This window comes from Boeremia exigua (assembly GCF_020726555.1).
Source record: "Boeremia exigua strain MPI-SDFR-AT-0100 chromosome Unknown C7974scaffold_4, whole genome shotgun sequence".
NCBI lineage: Eukaryota > Fungi > Ascomycota > Dothideomycetes > Pleosporales > Didymellaceae > Boeremia > Boeremia exigua.
Window position 1 is genome coordinate 2,617,027 of NW_025763521.1, and position 21,079 is coordinate 2,638,105.

Genomic DNA, 21,079 nt, shown 5'->3' on the forward strand with positions numbered 1-21,079 from the left:
GCGTCATAAGCCGCCGCTCTTTGGCTTCGAAGCACTGGTACGGATCGCCGTCCTTCCAGTACGACCGACACAAGCCTTGAGACGCGTCGCGAGTATGTCAGACATCCAGCAATACCTGCTGGACTATGACCGTAATAAGAAGGAAGCGTCTGCCACCGCGCAGCGTAGCGCAATCCGTATGTGTGGGCATCTGGAGGGGTAGCATGGGACGAAGGCTGATCACGAACAGAACTGCAAAGCGGCCAATTGAAGCTTCTGAAGCTGGTGGGAGACCTCGGAGAATACTTCAACAGCGAAGATGGCGCAGTACGCTCGAAAACGGTTTCCTACCTCGCTGAGGTCGTTGCCGCGACGCCCCAAAAGGTGCTGTCGCTGCAGCAGCGGAATCTACTCTGTGACTTTGTAGTGTCCCGCACGGAAGACAGCGAAGGCATAGGGTCTTGTGCGAAGGCGCTGTTGGCACTTGAAGCGCTGGGCAAGTGGGACGACACGAGAGTGGTGGCCATACTGGAATCCCTGCTCAGCAACACACACCCTCTCCGCCAGTACAAGCAGCAGACGGAACGATACCCCGTCCTTCGACTCATCGATACACTCATGGCCAAATACCGGGAGCCCCTCCGCGTACATCACATAGAGAATGGCGATTTCCTGCCCCGCTTCATATCGTACTTCGATGGCGAGAAAGACCCTCGCAATCTGATGGTTGTTTTCTCCATTTTGCGGGTGCCCATGACTGAATGGAGTATTGGTGCCGACGCCCAGGACCTCTTCGATGCCGTCTTTAACTACTTTCCTATTACTTTTCGACCGCCACCGGACGACCCGTACGGTATCACTGCTCAAGATCTGAAGGACCGCTTGAGAGATTGCATATCTTCGACACCAGACTTTGCGCCATACGCCTTTCCCGCCTTGCTGGACAAGCTTGACTCGACGTCAATGAATACGAAGCGCGACGTTTTACAAGCGATCACCGCGTCAGTGCATGAATACGGCGCTCGAACGATCTCGCTTTACTCGATAACTCTATGGGATGCTTTGAAGTTCGAGATTTTAAACGTACAGGAGGAGGATCTCGCAGAGGAAGCTCTGAATGGTCTGGCCGCTATCGCACGATCTTTGTCACAGGGCACCAGCGGACCACTCAACGCTTACCTACGCCCCATTGTAAAAGAATGCAATGAACACCTTGAGGATGCGCCAACGAAACAGTCACAAGCATCTGCACGTATATTACACAAGATCGCGCAAGTGTCTGCTGAGGTCAACAACATCTTGTTAGCAGGTGTGCTTCCTACTTTGTTTCTGCTGTTTCAGAACGCAGACACCATGGCAAAGCGAAGGGGGCTACTCGAAGTTTTGATACAGTTGATCCGTGCCAACGTAGCCGAGTATGGTGACTGGCGTGCACCAGGCGCCTCCGGCGATCAAGTGAGCACCAATGCGTTAAGGGGATTCAGCGGGCAAGCGTTGGAGATCCTACTTAATGGCGTTGAATCAGCGCCAGTAAAAGAGGTCTCATTCCGCCTAGTGTGCTTGGATGGACTCCTACAGTTGTCTAAAGTACGACAACTCCTGAGCGACGAAGAGATTCGCCGAACAATCCAGGTCATTCAAAACGTGGTCGTGTACGAAGATCCATATGGGAAGGACGAGGTCAAAGAAGCTGCCGTGAGTGGTCTTGTGGAGATTGCACATCAAAAGCCTCAGCTTGTGGTCGACAATGCTTTCCCTGTCTTTTTGGCCCAGCTACCGGACTGCGATACAGATGGCTCAAAGAGCTACTCCTCGGTACTGGAAGCATTTGCAAAGCTTGCAAGTGAAGAGAAGATTTTCGACACTGTCCTCCTGCGATTAAAGAACAAGTTCAGCACTGCAGTGCAACAAGGCGCATCGTCAAGTTACTTGGTTGCGCTGTTGTCTGCCATGCTCTATGCCCTCAATAAGGGGGAGGCAAAGCTCTCCCAAAGCCCCGAAACGTCCACCTATTACAACGATATTGCACTACCACTGCTACAGCGAGCGTCCAGCTCAGACTCATCGCATCCGGCGGCTTTCAACGACGAGAGTACGCTCGATCTCGTCGGACGTATATGCGGCCTAATTATCAGATCACAAACCGTAGAGTCGCAGACTATGATTGCGACAGAAGTATACACACTTTTCCGTGGCACGACGCAATCCGAGCTGCCTCCCTTCAACCTCGACTCTGCGCCAGAGACGGACAAGACGATGGTGATCAGCACTCACCTCTTGGCTTCTTTTAGGAGAGAGACTGCCCTGCCATGTGAGCTGCAGCTTCTCACAACCTCACTGGCCGGGTACGCGCAACTACCGCGCCTTTCGGTACCTGTCCGCTCCGCTTCCCTGCGGCAACTTTCTCTCGTCATCAACAAATACTATTCCGCATCTGGTCTAAAGACATGCATGGACCCTTTGCTATCTGAATTCGATTTGTTCAGCAGCGAGAAGCTCGACACTCAACGTATACGAGTAATTTTCGCCTGTCTGAAAGGCATTGCCTTAAGGAGTAGCCCTGTCCTCAATACCCTGTACACCACGGTGCTCTCGTTACTTGCTCACCCGCAGCATGGCAGTACAGTGGCACACGGGTTCACAAGTCTGCTGCAACCTGACGACATGCTGACGAAGCAGAGCCACTGCCAGATCTCTGGATTGCACAAGCAGAAGAGTTTTGCGCTCCTCGTTCCCAGCATTGTGCAGTCCTTCCGCGAGGCATCAGCGGAGACGAAGCCGAACTACCTCATTGCGCTGAGCGGCATACTGAGGTGGATGCCGTTTGACATTGTTGTCGAAGAAGTGCACCAGCTTGTCACTCTGCTTCTGCAGTCGCTGGATTTGAAGGGCATTGACAACGTCAAGGAGGCAACGATTGGCACGCTTACGTCGACGCTGGTGGAGAAGGCGGAGCTTCTCGAGGAGCACAGTGGCAGCCTCATCTCACGGCTGCTTGCAAACGCCACAGTGGGCAAGGAGTCGGCACCCCAGGCCAAGGTTCGCGTCGCAGCGCTCCGCTGTTTGACGCTGGTGCCGGAGAAGTTCAAGGCGGAGACGGTGCTTCCGTATCGCAGACAGGTGGTCAAGAAATTGACGGCAGCGCTGGATGATAGGAAGAGAGAGGTTAGGAGCGCAGCGGTCAAGTGTCGGGCCAAGTGGCTAGAGATTGACGAGGCGGGCGATGATGAGTAGACGATGCGAACGAAGGTGAGGACGGTGCAAAGTTGGAAAATAGATTCAAAGATATCCCACTATACATTCACGATTCAACATTCAACATTCATGTGCAGCTGTTCGTGGATGTAAACAGACTTTTCATGTGCCCAGCTGCCCGCGAAGGTGGTATAAGCCGTCAAAGAACTCCCGAAATGCCGTAACGCCGCCCATGCAAGTCTTGGTCAAGGTTCTACTGATTCCTTGCCTTCTTCAACAAGGCCTGCTTCAGCGCGTCGTTGTCGACCTTGTCCTCGGCGGGCTCAGCCATAGTGGCATCGCCCTCGACGTCGTCGTCACGACTCCGCTTCAAGCCCTTCATTTTCCGCGTCTGCATGGTGCTGAAGTCCTGCTTGCCCGGGTGGATCCTGGCGACCTTGTCGCCCATGGCGTCGGTGGTGATGTTCTTCTTGGTGCGCTCCTCGCTGCCCTTGGGCTTCTTCAGGGCCTGCTTGAGCATGTCGGCGTCGGGGAACTGCTCGCGGCCCAGGGCGAAGTCGATGCGCGGGCCCATCTCCTCGACCTCGACGCGCGGCAGCTTCTGGCCGCTGCGCTTGGTCTTGAGCAGGTAGAAGCGCAGCTTGATCTCGGGGCTCGGGCGGGCGTCGGTGGGCTCCTCGGCGCTGATGCTGATGAGGTACTGCAGGCCCTCGACATCGACCTCGTCGGTGTCCTGGCCGCGGAACAGGTCGACGAAGAGGCTCTTGGCGAGGGTGTACTTGGTCTCGTTCGGGTCCTCGAAGACGGTGCCGTGGAAGGAGATGAGCGGCTTGAGGCCGACGCTGGGCTTCTTGTTCTTGAACTGCTGCAGGGTGCGGAAGGTGTCCGGGTTGATGTACAGCTCGAGCATGTCCAGCACCTTGTAGCCGAAGGTGCGCACCAGGGTGAGGCAGTGCGGGCGCTTCTTGGAGTGCAGCGACAGGGCGAGCAGCGAGGTGTCATTCTTGAGGGCGAAGAACTCGAGCGACGAGGCGTCGTCGAAGGGGTGGATGTCGTTCTTCTTGGTGAAGCGCTCGACAAAGGGCCGCTTGAGCGTGGCCAGGTCGGCGGCGGCGAGCTTGAGGATCTGCGAGGTGCGCTGGCCGGTGACGAAGAGCGTCGTCTTGGGGTTCTCGTGCTGCTGCGGCTCGCGGGCCTTCATGGCGCGCGCGGCGCGCGCATTCTTGGGCTTGCTGCTGGACGGCGTCAGTGGCGGCGACGCGGCGCTCTGCGGACGGGGCACCTACACGGCCTTGATCATGGTGGGCGGCTGCTGGGGCGGCTGCTGGGCGGTGCGAGCTGGTGGTGGTCGATGTGCGGTGCAGTGCAGTGCAGTGCAGCGGTGCGCCAAGATTTCGCAGCTGGCACTTTTTTTTGAGCGGCGCGCCCGAGTTGGCCCAAAGCGGCTGGGCGGCGGCGCTGCGCCGCTGCACCTGAAGGATCTGATAAGCGGTGCGGCGCGGGGCCCTGAGCAAATTCCGACGCCCGACGTCGCTGGTGGGGGGCGCGTCAGTCAGCCCGCGCCGAGCACGTCACGGCGGCCGGCGCGCTGCAGATGGCACCATCCATCCGCCGTGTGCGCAGTCCCACTGCTCTCGTGCTCTTCCACGCCCTGCCGCGCTGCCTCGCCCGTCCACCCGCCGCCCCCGCCCTCCCGCCATGGCCACCGTGCGCGAAGTCACCGACGAGGCCGCCTTCGCGTCCACCGTGCAGGGCCTGCCCGCCGGCACGCTCGCCGTCGTCTACTTCCATGCGCCGTGGGCCAAGCCGTGCGAGCAGATGGCCGTAATCCTGAAGACGCTCGCCAGCACCTACCCCGCCGACGCCCCGATTGCCTTCCTCTCGCTCAACGCCGAAGAGCTGCCCGACGTCTCCGAGCAGTACGACGTAACCGCCGTGCCCTACATTGTCGTGCAAAAGGACGGCCGCACCCTCGACACCGTCAGCGGCTCCGACGCCGCCAAGGTGCGCGCCGCCGTCGAACGCCATGCCGGCCCCGGCTCTGGCCCTGCCGCCCCGGGCCTGCCGCCCGCCCAGACAGTCACACGGCCGCCCGTCGAGAACGGCGCCAACGGCGACAGCCCCAAGGGCCTGGCCGCCTATGCGCCCGGCCCCGGCGACCCCAAGACCGCGCCCGAGTACAGCGCAGCCGAGCCCGAGACCACCAAGGAGGAGCTGCACAAGCGCCTGAGCGAGCTCGTCAAGGCCGCCCCCGTCATGCTGTTCATGAAGGGCACCCCGAGCGCCCCGCAGTGCGGCTTTTCCCGCCAGACCGTCAGCCTCCTGCGCGAGAAGGGCATCAGATACGGCTTCTTCAACATCCTGGCCGACGACGAGGTCAGGCAGGGGCTCAAGGAGTTTGCCGACTGGCCGACATTTCCTCAGCTTTGGGCAGACGGCGAGCTCGTAGGAGGCCTTGACATTGCGAGTAACCCGCACGTCCTGTGGAGACCTAGCTAACACTCGACAGGTCAAGGAGGAGTTCGACAACGATCCCGATTTCCTGGCCCAGTACGCGGTCAGCCAGCCAAAGCCTGCGTAGAAAGTCCGCCACGCGTCCAGGGACTCACCGAAGAGAAGTCGTATCCGCATGTTTTCGAATAGACAAGCCAACAGCGAGGAATGCGCCGCTGCTCAGTGGGACTCTGCAGGTACTATCTGTTGAAGAGGAAACCTTGTCGAGAGTCGTCGCTGGGCTTAGCAACCTGACCAAGTCGTGTGGCTCTGCTGGTCGCCCGGTCCTCTTGGTGGGGGCAGAGCCAGACTGTGAGCAGTCTTGGGAGGACGCGCTTGATAGCATTGATGAGCTACGACTGCAGCTGAACATTGACTTGAAACTCAAAAAGGCCTTTGCCAATCCTACTTATCCTGCACCATCGCAACGAAACCTGCCTTGCCAGTTGTCTGACTAACGCATACTACGTCTCTCTCGACCGCCACCGCTTTGTCACGCGTGTTGCCAAACCTATGTGCTTGCCTCAACCCCTTTCCTGTCCTTACTATCCGCGGCCTCGACAGCGTCCGCGGTGGGCTCGTCGGGTATGTCGACAATGACACCTGGATCTTTCGATCTACTCGCCAGCATCGCCGCGCGCTTCTGCAGCACCGTCAGCGTCGTGTCCCGTCGCGCTACAAGCCTCGCAATTCACCTCTTGCCCCAAGCGCCCCGTGTCCTTGTCCAGCTGGCTCAGCAGCGCGCCATCCGCGTCTTCGTCTGTCGCGCTGAGCACTCGGCTGCCACTCGTTTCGCGGCGCTTCAGCTCCTGCTCTTGCGGGCTCGTCGGCATGCCGTCTAGCTCCACGGGCTGCGCGTTGATCGCGGGCACCGAGGTGTCTATCAGGGGGACATGCGTCGGGACTGCAGCAGACGTTGTGTGCGTGAGCCTTGTACCAGGCGGTTGTGAGACAGGGGACATGGGTCCCTCACTGGGCGGGGAGATGGGTGTGGGGTTGGCCATTACTACCGACGACAGAGTGCGATGAGACTGTCTAGGACTATCTGTTGTCACGTCCATGTACAGCCCGCGACCCCAGGTGCGAGGGGCTGAGCCTCGCACGGCCAAACAAAGGGCCGGCGGCCTCGTAAGCCATGGTGCTGTCGCGATACAGATGACGTGGGAGTCAGGGTCCATGGCTGTCAGGTGGGGCATCGCCAGGGTGTCTCGCCCGAATGGGCCAGCCCTGCATTTATCAACGCCTTCGAGCTGCACACAAATGGAACAAAGTGATGCACCCCTTAACAGCTCTGCAGATCGTGCAATTCAGATGGTGTACATTTCCATTCAGGTACCACGCTCACATTCTGCTGCTAGTCGAGCATCACCCCCCACAAGAATCATTTGTTCAACCAACGTTCAGTGGTGGCCGTTCATCGGCAACTGAAGAACAACACCACAGCTGCCTTTCTCCCAGACGGGCGACTATCGAGTGATCGATTTTGAACATCAATCACGCTTCGTGTTTACCATGAACCCCATCGCGTACCCTTCACCATTACTTGGCTTTGCCTCAGGCTAAATATGTCAGGGAAGTGCGCTATCAACTACAGCTCAAACTTCACTTACCTCCATAAATACGGTTTGCCCAAACGCATTTGTTCGCTGACTTTGCGATTGGGCATTTGAGGTTGCTGGACTCTGCAGTCCGGTCGTATCTGTCTGTATGGGCATCCCACTCAAATCCATGGGGAAGAAATTATTTTGGGCATCTACACTAGGGCCCTGGATGTACGAATCCCATGCATCCTGGTTCTGTTAGCACGTCATGTAGATACCGAACCCTTGTAGACTTACCCAGCTGATACTGTCCGTGGGTGGCAGGTCTAGATTTTGGAACAGGTTCGCGCCAAACAGGTTTGAGAATGGACTCGACGTGTTTTCGACGACCCCAGGCCCAGACGTCGTGTTTCCACCAAAATTTGGCGCCATGCCAAGCGGCTGCTGTGGCATTGGGTCGTTCAGTAAGTTTGCCATAGAAGCCGGATACCGTTGATCAAACATATTTGCCGAGTTGGGTGTCATACCCCCTGTACTAAGCATGCCCAGTGTCATGGCCGCAGAGTGCTCTGGGGCCACGTTTGCATCATCCATTGGCGCGTTGGCTGGGAAGGTGGATGCCGAGGAAAAGCTCCCCTGTGTCTGCCTGGTAGTGCGGTCCTTTTTCAGTTGGCTCGACATGACACTCAACGTGGTGTAGGCTTTGTAAGCCTCCATTGAATGCTCTTTCAGGCCTTCCCAAATACCGACCGCTGTATCGATGGCATCAAGCATCTCGTCGAACCGATCAGAAGTCCAGGTATATTGGTCGTCTGAGGGCGGCAAGCGACCTTGATGTCCAGACCTGATGGTGTGATAGAGATCGGACGAGACTATCATTGCGGCAAGTAGAAAGTCGACGGTTGTAAGTGATGAGATAAACCACTTGACATTGCGTAGACGACCACCGGGTTGGCACTCCCGGTGCAATGTTGCCTGGTGCTGTAACATAGTCATTGACGCATTGATAACAGCCGTTCTCGAGTAGCTGAACCGTGCATGAACGCGAGCATATGCGAGATACTTCCTGTGCAAAACGCAGATGATCTTGAGAAACAGAAGCTCTAGGGTGAAGCGTTGCATGATCAGGGTTGACGTATCGCGAGCTGAGTCGTCCATAGAGCGTAGCTGGAGGTGTGGTGAGATAGTATCGTGTAATTCTCGGGCTTGCGTATCGAGCTTCATCACCTCATCATACGACGAGCATGTCAAGGTATCGATCAGCTCTACAGCCTCGCCCAACTTGTAGATCAGGCGTGTGCGGTTGATCAAGAACAATGTAGGAGTGGCTTCAGTTTCTGGCCGAGACTGCGGAAGCACCTTCATGTCTTCAAACAGTTCGTCGTCATACAAGTTGCGTGGGACATCGGTGTTGGTGTCCCGCGGTCGCATGATCGGTGGCAATCCAGCCTGCGCAGAGAATAGGAGATCGAACGACCGGATACAGGCCCAGACTCTCCGTCGCATCTCACCCTGGAACACAGAAATACCAGGATATGGCGCCGGATCTCGATGCATACCTTGCCGCATAGCCAGTCGTACTATAATCCCCGTGCTGATAAAGATGCCTACTTCTGCATCTCTGCTACGCGAGTACTCGGCGTGGACATGCAGAATCAAAGTCTCTAGCATACCTTGAGTTGGCTGTGTGATGTCAGCCATTACAAGGCATTGCGCAGTCAAATCTCGGTATTCTTTGGACATGGACCAGGATTTACCGCCGTACTCCGGTGGTTCGTCGCCTGCTCTTGTGTATGATTGCAGTGCAATGCACATCATCGAGAAGACTAAACCTAGCCAAACAATAGGAGTCTCATTGGGATTCAGCCAGTGGTTATCATACTCCTTTTGGAACGTAGGTCCATGTATGATGTGAATGCCAGGATCGTATGTATTGAAGAAGCGTGACACCAGAATGTCAGCGGTAGGTTTCGGTGGAAACTGGGAGAGGACCTCGGATCTCGACATAGGCTTCATCTGACCGTACAAGAATCCAGTGCCTGGCGGACTTTCTTCGTTGTGACTAGCTTTGTAACGCTTTAACTGGTCGTCATACTGTTTCTTGTGCTCGGCAAAGTAGTTCTTCACTTCTGAAAGCTAGTGCGCGTCAGAAAACAACCCGTATGTGCGCACGACTGGTACATACCTCGCCCAAAATGGCATACCAGTGTGCTTCAGACGCAAAGATGGTCTGATTGTTGTTGACCTTCATGACTCCAATCGATTTTGTCACCGTCTCCATCTCACTTTCTTCGCCCGCATCTTCTTCCGGAATGGACTCTGGCTGCCCGCTGCTCATGCCGCTGCTCATGTTGCTTACATCGAACTGGTGCTCCGAAGAAGCGCCATTAAGGCTACCAGCAATGGCTGCCTGCGCAGCCGCGGGTCCAGCGCTCTGTGCCCCATTGGTCATCAGCGAAAGGACCAGTCCTTCGAGTCGATCGATTCGATTCTGCATGTCATCGGGAGACGTAGCCGTGCCAGCGCCAACATTGTTCTTCTTGCGATTACCTATAGAGGCATAAGTGCACGATCCCGTATCTCCACGCTTCGTACAGTTGTCGCAAGGCTGCGCTCGATTGCATTTCAGTCTGCGTGTGTTAGCGACTAGGCTTCGTCTCGAATAACTCGTTCGACTAACTTTCTGTGACGGCATGGTCCGCACGACAGGGGGATGCGGTTCCTCTTGCGCACAACTCTAAATTGAGGATCTGGAGGTGACTGTCCAGCACTAGAGGATGTCGTGGAGGGTGGAGTGTGTTGCGGCGGCATGTTGGCAAGATTTCTGCGCGATGCCTGCTATGTTGTGTCCAGGGAGTAGCGGAGATAAAGCTTATTAAGTCCGGAGAAGCAGCGCCCTTCTCTGACGCGTTCGTAATCACCAGAGCTGAAATGAGAGGCGCTACGGCTCTACCAAGGAAGGATCGATGTACCAGAGGCGTGTATCTGGCGTGTGAACTGCAGGAAAGAATCTGCAGCTCGGGGCTCTAGATTCTTCGGCTTTGCGCCTATCTCCAGCTGATACCTGCTGGTAGGATCGAAAACCGAACACAGCTTCGGTACTGTAGCTGCTACAGATTCCGCGTGTTCCTCCTAGCTCTTGCCTGTATCAATCTTGCCACCGTTCGCCTGTCAACTCTGTAAGTCTGTCACGCCACCGTGCGGTCCGTATGCTCTTGCGAACGGGTGAAGTATTCTTCAGCGGCCGTTGGATTGACCAGAAGTCAGGCTAAACGTTGCTGATTGCGACAGAGCAGTATGATATCCAGAACGTATGCGCGGACGGTCGATCGCAATGCAAGCAGTGACGCTGATATTGAACACGGCCTCGCGCGTGTGGTAAAGTATTGACTGAGCGAAGATGCCAGTTACTGTTTTAAAGGTCAGCGCAACTCGCTGCACGGCTGTGGTAGACTCACCAGTGTGGAAGGCAGCACCAAGCAGAAGCGCACACACACACACACGATCGTCTCAGCCAGAAGCGCACACACACGGTCGTCTCAGTCGGAAGCTGTATACTGAGTGCGCTCAAGTTTGCGACACACAGTATGTGTATCAGAGGGCTTCAAGACGTGGGTGGTGTGGAGTGTCCGCTGAAAGGGCGCAGGTAAGATGGATGCGCCAGCTTGACTATCGAGTCCGACGGAAAGCGCTTGGCATTCGACGAGGCTTTCCAAGTCAAGATCGTTAATTAGGCTATCGTCGACCCTTACCTGTACAAATCTGACTCACACGCGACTAGTTTACCTATGCGTAGGCTCCCACAGGTGCCCCGTTTGTTCGGGTCAGTCTCAGCACTTGACCATCAAGCGCTGGAGACTGAACGCGCGCTGCGGGGTCGACGTGCACGCACCGCCACTGCTAGCTTTACATCAATCGCCCTTTCTGGCCCTAAGTGTGGAACAATCACATGTTTTGACATCTGCAGGTACAATTTTGCGCTGAACGCCCACAAAGTGCTCTGGCTTGTATCACTGGGAGCTTAGACACGAAATGCTCTAGATGTTCCGCGCAGCAAAACGTCTACCTGGCAGCAAGCCGCAACTTGCGGATGCCATTTACGCTATCTCCCTTTTTGCTATTTCCCCATGAGATGGCCTTCTCTGTTCTTTTCACTCAACACCATTTTTTCCTGCCCTGCATCCCACCTATAAAAACCACCAACACCGACGTTGTACTGGTAGTAATTCTCTGTACCGCTCTTGAAAAGCGCCTTGCGGAAGGTGATATTTATTCTTCCCTTGTTCGCGTCCACACCAGCTCTCTTTGGGATGCTGTGCAGCCACATTGACTGCGTCTTTCCTCTCATAAGTACCATGTCCCCAGAGCCTAAAGGCAATTTAATCAGTCCTGGATCCGTGGTTGCTTCGCCTTCCTTCGGTGCAATAGGCTTGTGCTTCATCAGGAAATCTCGTTTTGCACCAAGTGTAAAGGACGCAATAGATGGGTTTGGGCCGAGGAAACGCTCATCGTCAGAGTGATAAGATATACTGTCTTTTCCGTTGCCATAGTAGTTGACCAAGCAGAAGTTAAAGTTATCACCCGTGGTGCCTTCGGTAATCTTTCGCAGCTCATCCAAGCATTGTGGGATTGGTCGAGGTTTGCATTTGAACCGAGAGCCTTCGACCCTCTTGCCTGTCTGAGTGTCCACGATCTCGCCGTTCGAATCGAATCGGCAGGTTTCATCTATACCGAAGACTGTGGTGAAGCGTGGCGTGTTGATCTCAGATGTCTTGCCAAAACGTGTGATAGTATACTGCACTCGATAGAACGGCAACTCTTGACGCAAGAACTCGAACAGTCCTGTGGTAATAGCTGGCGGGATGTATGGCTGATAGTACACGAGGTCAAGATCGAGCTTGTCATCCATCAATACGCCTTCCTCGGCAGGCGCAAAGCCTAGTTGCTCTGTGAACGTGGCAGGCAAGTGCGGAATCGGGATGGGGTAAGATTGATGACACGACGCGCCCGTTGGTGTCTCGTACTTGATCTTTTTAGGCGCTGTCGGTTTGAAGAACCCGTCAAGCGCACCGCGCTTCATCGAGAGGCGCAGGCTGTAGCTCGCCAGAATGATCAATGCAAGAGATCAGCTTGTTAGTAGGGTCGCAGGCTTGTTATAGGCCTGTCAATTCAAAGTGGCAAATGTATGGGTGTCAAGAACGCAAAGGAGGTGAATGTGGTGCTCCTGACGTCACAGCGCGCGCAACAAATAGACGAGAGTAGTGCAACGCGACCTATCAATATCAAATACGTCATTGCACCAAAGTAACCAGTATACTTTAATACTAACAACTACCTAATATGTCAGTAGAGGGTAGTTATAAACTTTGTTTAATTACATAGAACCTATAGAATGTTAGGTTCCATCTTATGTGACTTGGGACAGAATGACAATATACACTGTACTGAGTAAAGGACTACTATTGTGTGAGTCGTGATACCATTTTGGCTTACCTGGCTTAGTGGCTCAGTACTGAGGCCTGACATTAGCTAATAAAAGAATTTTCTAATTATATTAGCTGTTAATTATAGGAGCGATCTATAGCTAACGTACGCTGCATATATAGATATTCTACAACGTGCCTAGCAAGGCAGTTATCCCCGCTCGGAGCTCTTTACTATTTGTAGTACTATGCCTATGCACGACGTCTACAGACACGCCCATTGGTTTAGACCAGGCGAACTGAGCCCTAAATCTCCCATTGCGTCATTGGTGGAGTGGCTAGTGCAGGCACTCCAGCTGCCCCCGCAGGCCATGTGAAGTAAATGCGTCAAGTGGGGAACTGGTCAAGGTCTGCGACGGAATTGATTGCCTCACAGCATCAACGAAACGACGGCAGTGCCTGTATCTTAGATAACTTGTGTGGTTTGTCTTCTGAAGATGCAATCCATTACAGACGCTTTAACGCTGATCCGCAACCCTTCAGTGTAAGGCCTACCATGGACCCCATCACTTTCAGTACTATAGGTACCAGCTGGATTACCTATCTTTTCATCAAAGCCGCTCACGTAACCGGACAGTGGCGACTCACCGCTGCGTACAGTCGAAATTTCCACACGCTGCAGGAGCTTATCTCACAACACGGAGGAGCGGTTCACGGCCACACTAAGTTGAACGATCTTGTTAACGATCCCAATGCCACGACTATCTACATTGCTTCTCCCAACATACTGCATTACGAACATGCAAGGCTTGCGCTTCAAGCGGGAAAGAACGTGGTCATCGAGAAGCCCTTCTGCAGCACAGTCGAAGAACTGGACGAACTTTATACGATTGCTGAGCGCATGGGGTAAGTGCTGATAGAAGCTTTCTGACATATCCAGGAAGCGAACTACAAGATCATGAAACAATCAATTGCAAGATTGGGACACCTTAATGGTGCGACTATCTCGCTAAATCAGCGCAGTACCGAGTGCGAAGCGGTCCTGGCCAGTGACGTTCCCAATGTGCTTAACCTTAAGATGGGCGGCGGGGCGCTTGTCAGTACTGGGGTTTACTGCATCTCTACTGCAGTTGACCTGTTTGGATTGCCTACAAAGACTGAATTCTGGCCCACCATAATCAAGACAGGCGTTGATGGTGTGGGCCACCTTGTCTTGCAATACAATGGCTTTATTGTACAAATACATTACAGTAAGATGTATAGCAGCGAAGCTCCATTAGAAATATTTGGAGAGTATGGCACGTTGGTACTGTCTTCCATCACAGATATTGGAAGTGTCAAGTTTTGTGATTCGAGAACGAAGGGTGTTGAGGAGCTGGCTAGACCTAGAGGATCAACACATTTCAATCTTGAGGATGAGGCTTTGGAGTTCGCAAGGCTACTACAAGGTCGAGATGCTAAGGCTCTTAAGAAGTACGAAACACTGTCTCGATGTGTTCTCGCGATTATGTGTGAGGCAAGACATGCGAAGGGAATTGTATTTCCCGAGGGAAAATAAGCTCAAGCCAGGGGATCTTTAATGCAACAATGACACTCCGCTTGTGTTGCAGCTGAGCGCATGATCTAAGTTTGTGCTTTAAGTTACGTCACATGCAAAGCTTATAGCTTGCAGGAACAGTTCTCTAGAAAGCGTAGAAGGCTGTTAGAGTATCGACCTTAAGCTTGAACTTGAAGCACTAGTTACTTATAGCTAGTAGTTAGTAGTCTAGAACTATCACACTATTTATACAACCTACTACTAAAGCAGCTAATATAGTAGAGAAGATGGAGATTGAGTATGGTTAGGTTTTAGATAAATATTTAACACAACCTACAGCTGTACTATACTACAAAGATCGAACGACTTGCACGTTCCTATCCCATATGTGCAACCTCCTCACCCAGCCGTGCGATAGCAGAGCTAAACAGTCTTGACAGCTCCACTATTTGTTACGATCACCGAACCTGTAATCCACCCAGCTTCATGGCTCACTATCAAACCAAAAGTATCGGCAATGTCTTCTCTTGTTGCAAGTCTGTCTTCAACAGAAAGGCTTGATATTATCCTGCCCACACCCAGATCTCGATGCTCTGGAGTGGGGCCTTGAAGAAAAACGTCCGTGTCGGTTGCTACTAATATGAGCGCGTTGACAGTCGTGGTAGGCATAGAGGGATGTTTCCCGAAGACGCCCGCCCAGGTACGCGTTACTGATTCCGTAGCATCCTTGGTCGCAACGAATAGACCAAAAGACCTGTGTGTCGGTCAGCCGAATTGTTCTGTCAAAATTCTACAATGTCTCCAAGGCATCGAAGATACCGCTTACTCATGGGCCATGCTCCCTCTGGTTTGGTCTAACGAGATAGTCACAATCCTGGAATGTGGCTGGAATACCAGCTTCTGAAACAGTAGGTCGACTGACAATGCCAGTGGTTGAATGTTTCCAATTAGACAGCGCTGAACATACTCTGTGTCTAGCTCTCCAATCGATTGAAGTTCATCGTAAGCAGCGCTGCTGAACAAGGATATGCAAACTGCCGCCAAGATCCTGCTCTACAGCCACAGCCAACCGCTGGGGAGTCTGTGGATCCAATAGATTGGCAGAAAAGCCAATCAAACTCGGCTTCTCGTATGTCTTCTCTGCATAATGGCTCGAAATCGAAGCTGCAAGTTCTTGAAAGCGGTGGAGTGATTCTGAAGAGGGGCAGGTGCTCAGTACCGATGACCCACGATACCTGGCTAGATACAGGACCATCGCACTGTTGCTGTTGAACGATCGCGCAGATACGCTTCGAATCCAGATTGTTCAACTGCCTTACTGACACACCGGTTGCTGGATGTCTGTTCAACCAGCTGCACGCTGATACAACAAAGATACCGAGTATTTCTAGTACTCTTCTCGCCTGTATAAGAGCTTTCTCGATGTCTGGAAGTGTTGCGCAATCGAGAATGCATAACAATGGTGCTTTGATTTCTAGTTTCGATCTTCCCCTGGTTGCAGGGCTGCATGAATCATGTTGGGCTAACACAGCTCACGAGAAACCAATCTCAAAACAGCCAGGACGCAGCTAAGACTAACTACTATCAACCTGGATTAGGAAAACTCTTACATTTACATGACGATGGAAGCACCAAAACCCCTAAAGGAATACCGGAGGCTCGGGGACCCAGAAACCCGAGAGCCCGATTCACCACATCGTAGTTGATCCTCAAAACACGCACCCACACCCATAAGCTCCAGCGCTTGTACTCCAAACATCTCATTGCCCCCCTATTGCACGTAGGCAACATCCAACAGAAGTATTGAGTAAGTGACCCAGGATCGGTGTAGCAATATCAAAAGTTCTACAGGATCAAAAGTTTGGCAACGAATCGCACAAAACCTCACGTCTAACGCATATTAACATAGACAGACGTACACGCTTTGATGATGCTGGGTCTTCCAATACGTTACCTCCGACCTACCACGATCGTCGGCGGTCTTGCAGTCAGCGGCGCAAGTTATGCGTGCATACGGACCATTCATGCCGAGGCTGAATGGCCTCCCAAAGTCTTTGGTCGTGGCCCAGCAATGGTATCGTTATCACTGGAAAGCAGCACGCAAGTGAACCACAACACCAAGCGCCTACGCTTCAAACTCCCGCACGACACAGACACCAGCGGCCTGTCGTTGACATCAGCGCTCCTCGTCCTCTCGTGGCCCAAAGGCCGCTGGCTTCCCGTGGCGCGTCCCTACACTCCCATATCCGCGTCCACTTTCCCTGGTGCGCTTGATCTTCTTGTCAAGCGATATCCCCATGGCAAACAGAGCACACACCTCCATTCTTTGCAGCCGGGAGATTCTGTCCTTTTCGCCGCGGCAATCCCCGGCTACAATTGGAAGCCCAACAACGCGGCGCATGTCACGCTGATCGCTGGCGGCTCAGGTATCACCCCTATATATCAGCTCGCACAAGGAATTCTGGACAATCGGGAAGATAAGACGAGTGTAACGTTGGTATACGCCGCGAACACGGACGACGACATTCTCCTAAAGAAAGAGCTGGACGCGTTCTATAGTAAGTTTCCAAGCAGGTTTAAGGCGGTGTATGTGGTCAGTCAGCCTGCTGAGGGATCGATGGCACGGAAGGGACGCGTTACGAAACAGCTCTTAGAGGACGCCACGCAAGGCGTGTCGAACAGCGAGAGTATGGTGTTTGTCTGCGGGCCGCCGGCTATGGAGAAGGCACTCCTTGGCGATCGGAATACTGAGGGAATCTTGATGGAGCTAGGGTACGAGAAAAACCAGGTCCATTCGTTCTAGCGTTGATGCTAGCAGAGTGGTTTAGCCGCAATGGTCAAGAACATCGAGGCTCGCAGAATGGACCAGGATACATCTATAAGTTCATCGTTAGGTAACAAGCCTCGCAAGCAACATCTCCTCTCTTCCTAAAATCCAGCAAATTCGTCGAAGTAGCATCATACCGCTCACTTGTAGTATCAAATACATACTCGCGGCCAACCAGGCACGACGCACTGTACCTTGTCTTCAAACAAGAACTGGAATCCTAGAGTCAGGTACTCGGACGAAATCTATGGCGCCAGAGATAGTCTTCGAGCACCCATAGTCCGCTGATGTGAGAACTGGTAATGCCTCTCACATGAGCGTGAGTCGAGATATCTAGCTCGGGCAGTGGCTTGACAGGCTAAGCAACTGTCGGGTTATCCAACCTCGTAATCCGCATGCCATATACCCAGTCGTATGGCGAGCGCGCGGCAGCAGGTTTTGGCCGATCTGATGTTGGTGCATATCGACGGTGAGGGAGGGATGCTACCAGACATGGCCGCATGGCTGCCCATTGATAAGGAGAGATCTGCGTGGACAATGCCACCGAGCAGAAGGTTGGCTGGGATCTCGTGGAAGACTCGCATTACATACAGGCTACAAGCGTGGAACAACCAAAGCTGTGGCCGGGGTAGCGGCTGCGGAACGAAGAAGGCATCCTGGGAAGATTTCATCGATGTTGAAGCGACCCGGTCAATTTTGGCCAGGGACGCAGGCGTGGCGTAGATGAAGAACCGCGCACAGGCAAACAGACTTACAGGCGTACTGGCAGGCAACGAAAGAAGCTCGCTGCAAGCTGATAGCGTTAGTTTACATGACAGGAGGCGCGCCGCCGCGAATTTCCGAGCTGGTGTTGATCAAGCACATGAGCAGCACCAATGGCGACAGCTGTGAGATCTTTAACTATGGAGTACCGTAATAACGTTGGTAGCAAAAGAACATAGAAACGTTGTGCAAACAACCCAAGGCAAGATTATCCACCAATACATGCCGCGCGAGGTCGGCGAGTTGGTGAAATATTGTTTGTGGTCCACCAGCCCATTTTGGAGGCAGATTGAAAGGGGCGTTACGTGATAAGACAGTGGCTGGGGATGGGTACGTGCGGGAGTCCTAATCAGGGAGTGTTGAAAGCTAGAAGACTTGAGCAGCTGATCAGGTGCGAAAATGAGTGATCAATTTTATCTATCGTCGTATCTACTAAGAGGATTGGTACTTATGCCAAATCTAATTGTGCGCGCTAATCCCTTTGTGTGCCGATCCTGCGTCCTTGTCTAATTGACTTGCTTCAGTTGGTGAGATCCTTCACGTTGACCATGCCTTGATCCGTTCGAACAGTGAGCTAGCTTATCTTTTCAACAGGGAGTAATCCAGTGATACCCATCAGGAAGGAGGCACTAGCAGAGACGCAAGCAGCCAGAAGAGTAGTAACACGAAGAAGATGAGAGGAAGCGCCAGTCGGGCAGCGAGCGAGGACGCATGGGAAGAGAGCGGTGATGAAAACACGCCCTCAGCAGAGCAGCAGCGCGAGGTGGAGTTGTGGACTAGCAATCAAGCAGGGCAACCAGGAAGAATTGCACTATACGGACATGCAGTTGAGTATCTTAGCCTAGAGACTAATGCCACGTACCACAGGTGGATTAGTAGGTAGTCCAGCAGCGGTCAAAGGGTTCATAGACGCTTATCTTACAAGTTAGACAGCTCTACTAATTTTTATACTTACTTACTTAAGACGAGAACCCCTATTTTGCTTTGACACTTCTTTATTATATATAATACGCGTGTCTATACACTCCGCACCTAGCTGTAGCCTGCGGCTGAAGTTGCTTTAGGTCTATATCGGCTAGATTACTAATGACCCGGCACGGAAGACATGAACAGCGCGCCGCTCCGATTAAAGCTCCGGCTTAACCTAGAACTCGTTGCGCTCTAGTAGACCACAAAGTAGGAACGTGGTTTTGATATTTAAACAGTTAATGCTGCGCTAGAATCACACCAACATCACCCAACTCCTGCATCTCAATTACATTGCCAGACACGCAAAACAGCGGAACCTCACGATGACTCGCATAGGTGTAATCTTCGTTCCTCCAATGCAGCTCATCGATGTTGCCCCTGTAGAGCTTTTTTCCATGATGGAGAAAGCCTACATCCAAGCAAACGGTCTTCCACAGGACATCGTTGATATCGCGCTTCCCAATCATAGCATCAAGATTGCCTTCATTTCCCAGTTGGGGCCTGATACAACGGCACAAACGATTCCAGGCCTTGGTCTTGCCGCTACTCATACTATTTATGATTCCGAAGTTGCCCCTGGGAATCTAGATATCCTACTCATTCCCGGTACAGATCCGAGCGCCGTCCTGGATGAGGCGATACTTGCATTTGTACGATCTCATGTGGCAGACGGGGTCGACCTTCTAGCTATTTGCACTGGAGTCTTTGTAGCTGCCCAAGCTGGCGTGCTTAACGACAGAATTGCCACTGGACCGCGCGGAATGCTTGATCGGTTGAGCAGAGCATTTCCGAAAGTAAAATGGCAGGACAAGCGATATGTCACGGATGGGAACATTTGGACCTGTAGTGAGTGTCTTCTGGGTCTTAGGGCTCGAATCGTATTGACCGGCTAGGTGTGATCACGAACGGGATGGATATGACTGCTACCTACATCAGCGCCAAGTGGCCTGATTTGCTCGCGAACACAGTCATCACTTTAGCAGACATTTACATTAGGTCTGCCGAATACGAAGCTCCGAGGATAGCATTTGATCAGATGTAAGTGTGCTACCATAGCCATAAATCTTGGTCCTCATCATTGCCAGGACTTTTCTCTAGTGCTTCATAGACTTTGTGGACATTATGGATACCTAGTGCACAGAGAGACTAAATCGCACCCTAAACTTGGAAACGAGATTTCTCTATCTCTGCAGATGGTGTTGGATTTTCGTCGATGTTGCTTCCAATGTCGAGTGTAGAATAAGGGATGACTGGCTTAGATAAGCCTTATAGCGACACGTAACAGCTTGGCATATATTCTTTAGCTCCCATCATCCGTGTGTGCTACTATATGCTAGTATTCAATAGGTTGCTATAGATATGAGTGATTGAAAGGAATAACCTCCTTGCTAAGAAGAAGTAAGATCTATACGCTAACGGGGAGTGCCCGGACTGCAAATTTGCTTGCACATGGCTGTGCAGTTCATCATTAGTCATGTTTGGAGAGCGATATACGATCTCAAAGGTGCTAACGTTTCAGCTCATCGTAAGTCGAGCGCTTCGCGGTACCGCAGTGGCTTAGTCCTGTCCAAGCTTCTAGACAGCGCGTCAGCCTGTGGGAAACTTGAAGACACCGTTGCAGGTCTAATATAAGAATGACATGAGTGAAATAAATTCGAGGTCGCATCAGAGTTCTGAGAGTCAGCTCAGGCCGTGTGATGGGGACTGGGGATCCATGCAACACCCGATATCTTGAAGGGATGCAGAGATTTTTCCCTGAGCATTGCGTGCATGTAACCTACTCATTTTACGTGTCTACATCCAATCAAGCTTAGCATTGATGATAGAAAGAACATCCTATTACGCACCAGCTTTATCCTTTCGAGTGCCTGCAAATACTGTCACTGCATCCCTGACTTTAATTCTCTCAACAATTTACCGGGTCAACAAAGCTCAAATACGCCTCCTCGAAATTCTTGCACAACTTCAAATGATTGAGAAAGATGCAGACAATTCAAAGTTGCGACTCCAAGTACTAACACTCTTCCAGTGGCAGTACAGTGTCACACTAAACTGTGTTCGAACAGTATCGGCAAATAAGTGGGATCATATTTGTCACAGCGAATCGTACGTTACTAAGCCATTGAAGATGCCCGATGAGCAGGGTTTGCTTTAGTTTGCACTGCTGGGCTGTTTGAAGTAAGGCATAGTCAATCGGTCTCGCTGGTGAGTCCGCGAGTGTTGTTGTCAAAGAAACTGATCGGTTGACGGTCACGGGGGGATCGAACGTCATGAAATCAGCAAGCAGCGTATGGTATTGGCATCAAACAGTGATCATGAATGTCGTAGATTGATCGAACAGGAAGACGAGCAC

At 52.6% G+C, this 21,079-nt stretch overlaps 8 protein-coding genes across 8 annotated transcripts; 5 read left to right on the forward strand and 3 right to left on the reverse strand.

Annotated features, from left to right (window-relative positions):
- The first annotated feature begins 46 nt into the window (after positions 1 to 46).
- C7974DRAFT_471083 (MMS19 nucleotide excision repair protein-like protein) lies at positions 47 to 3,241 on the forward strand. The gene is made up of 2 exons (XM_046146487.1): positions 47 to 176; positions 230 to 3,241. Exons 1-2 carry the CDS (start codon positions 95 to 97, stop codon positions 3,211 to 3,213), a joined length of 3,066 nt encoding a protein of 1,021 aa, XP_045999601.1. The 5' UTR covers positions 47 to 94; the 3' UTR covers positions 3,214 to 3,241.
- A 3-nt stretch (positions 3,242 to 3,244) lies between these two features.
- C7974DRAFT_391475 (Brix domain-containing protein) lies at positions 3,245 to 4,643 on the reverse strand. Its single transcript, XM_046141587.1, has 2 exons — positions 4,461 to 4,643; positions 3,245 to 4,409 (listed from the first exon to the last, which is right to left on the reverse strand). Exons 1-2 carry the CDS (start codon positions 4,472 to 4,474, stop codon positions 3,428 to 3,430), a joined length of 996 nt encoding a protein of 331 aa, XP_045999602.1. The 5' UTR covers positions 4,475 to 4,643; the 3' UTR covers positions 3,245 to 3,427.
- A 229-nt stretch (positions 4,644 to 4,872) lies between these two features.
- On the forward strand, positions 4,873 to 5,755 carry C7974DRAFT_307603 (monothiol glutaredoxin-4; the record flags this gene model as incomplete). The annotated part of the gene is made up of 2 exons (XM_046138134.1): positions 4,873 to 5,641; positions 5,670 to 5,755. 2 exons carry the CDS (start codon positions 4,873 to 4,875, stop codon positions 5,753 to 5,755), a joined length of 855 nt encoding a protein of 284 aa, XP_045999603.1.
- Positions 5,756 to 7,010: 1,255 nt separating this feature from the next.
- Positions 7,011 to 10,313, reverse strand: C7974DRAFT_159894 (fungal-specific transcription factor domain-containing protein). The gene is made up of 5 exons (XM_046135930.1): positions 9,889 to 10,313; positions 9,394 to 9,838; positions 7,506 to 9,344; positions 7,278 to 7,457; positions 7,011 to 7,226 (listed from the first exon to the last, which is right to left on the reverse strand). The coding sequence occupies exons 1-5, from the start codon at positions 10,017 to 10,019 to the stop codon at positions 7,158 to 7,160; spliced, it is 2,664 nt and encodes an 887-aa protein (XP_045999604.1). The 5' UTR covers positions 10,020 to 10,313; the 3' UTR covers positions 7,011 to 7,157.
- An 810-nt stretch (positions 10,314 to 11,123) lies between these two features.
- C7974DRAFT_391481 (DNA repair family protein) lies at positions 11,124 to 12,421 on the reverse strand. Its single transcript, XM_046141588.1, has one exon. It carries the CDS (start codon positions 12,286 to 12,288, stop codon positions 11,326 to 11,328), a length of 963 nt encoding a protein of 320 aa, XP_045999605.1. The 5' UTR covers positions 12,289 to 12,421; the 3' UTR covers positions 11,124 to 11,325.
- A 700-nt stretch (positions 12,422 to 13,121) lies between these two features.
- On the forward strand, positions 13,122 to 14,189 carry C7974DRAFT_462579 (oxidoreductase-like protein; the record flags this gene model as incomplete). Its single annotated transcript, XM_046146207.1, has 4 exons — positions 13,122 to 13,537; positions 13,610 to 13,731; positions 13,762 to 13,881; positions 13,912 to 14,189. Exons 1-4 carry the CDS (start codon positions 13,188 to 13,190, stop codon positions 14,187 to 14,189), a joined length of 870 nt encoding a protein of 289 aa, XP_045999606.1. The 5' UTR covers positions 13,122 to 13,187.
- Positions 14,190 to 16,098: 1,909 nt separating this feature from the next.
- C7974DRAFT_307298 (oxidoreductase NAD-binding domain-containing protein) lies at positions 16,099 to 16,971 on the forward strand (the record flags this gene model as incomplete). The annotated part of the gene is made up of 1 exon (XM_046138120.1): positions 16,099 to 16,971. The coding sequence occupies one exon, from the start codon at positions 16,099 to 16,101 to the stop codon at positions 16,969 to 16,971; it is 873 nt and encodes a 290-aa protein (XP_045999607.1).
- A 1,929-nt stretch (positions 16,972 to 18,900) lies between these two features.
- C7974DRAFT_423269 (ThiJ/PfpI family protein) lies at positions 18,901 to 20,034 on the forward strand. The gene is made up of 3 exons (XM_046144372.1): positions 18,901 to 19,572; positions 19,620 to 19,764; positions 19,812 to 20,034. Exons 1-3 carry the CDS (start codon positions 19,050 to 19,052, stop codon positions 19,822 to 19,824), a joined length of 681 nt encoding a protein of 226 aa, XP_045999608.1. The 5' UTR covers positions 18,901 to 19,049; the 3' UTR covers positions 19,825 to 20,034.
- Positions 20,035 to 21,079: the final 1,045 nt, after the last annotated feature.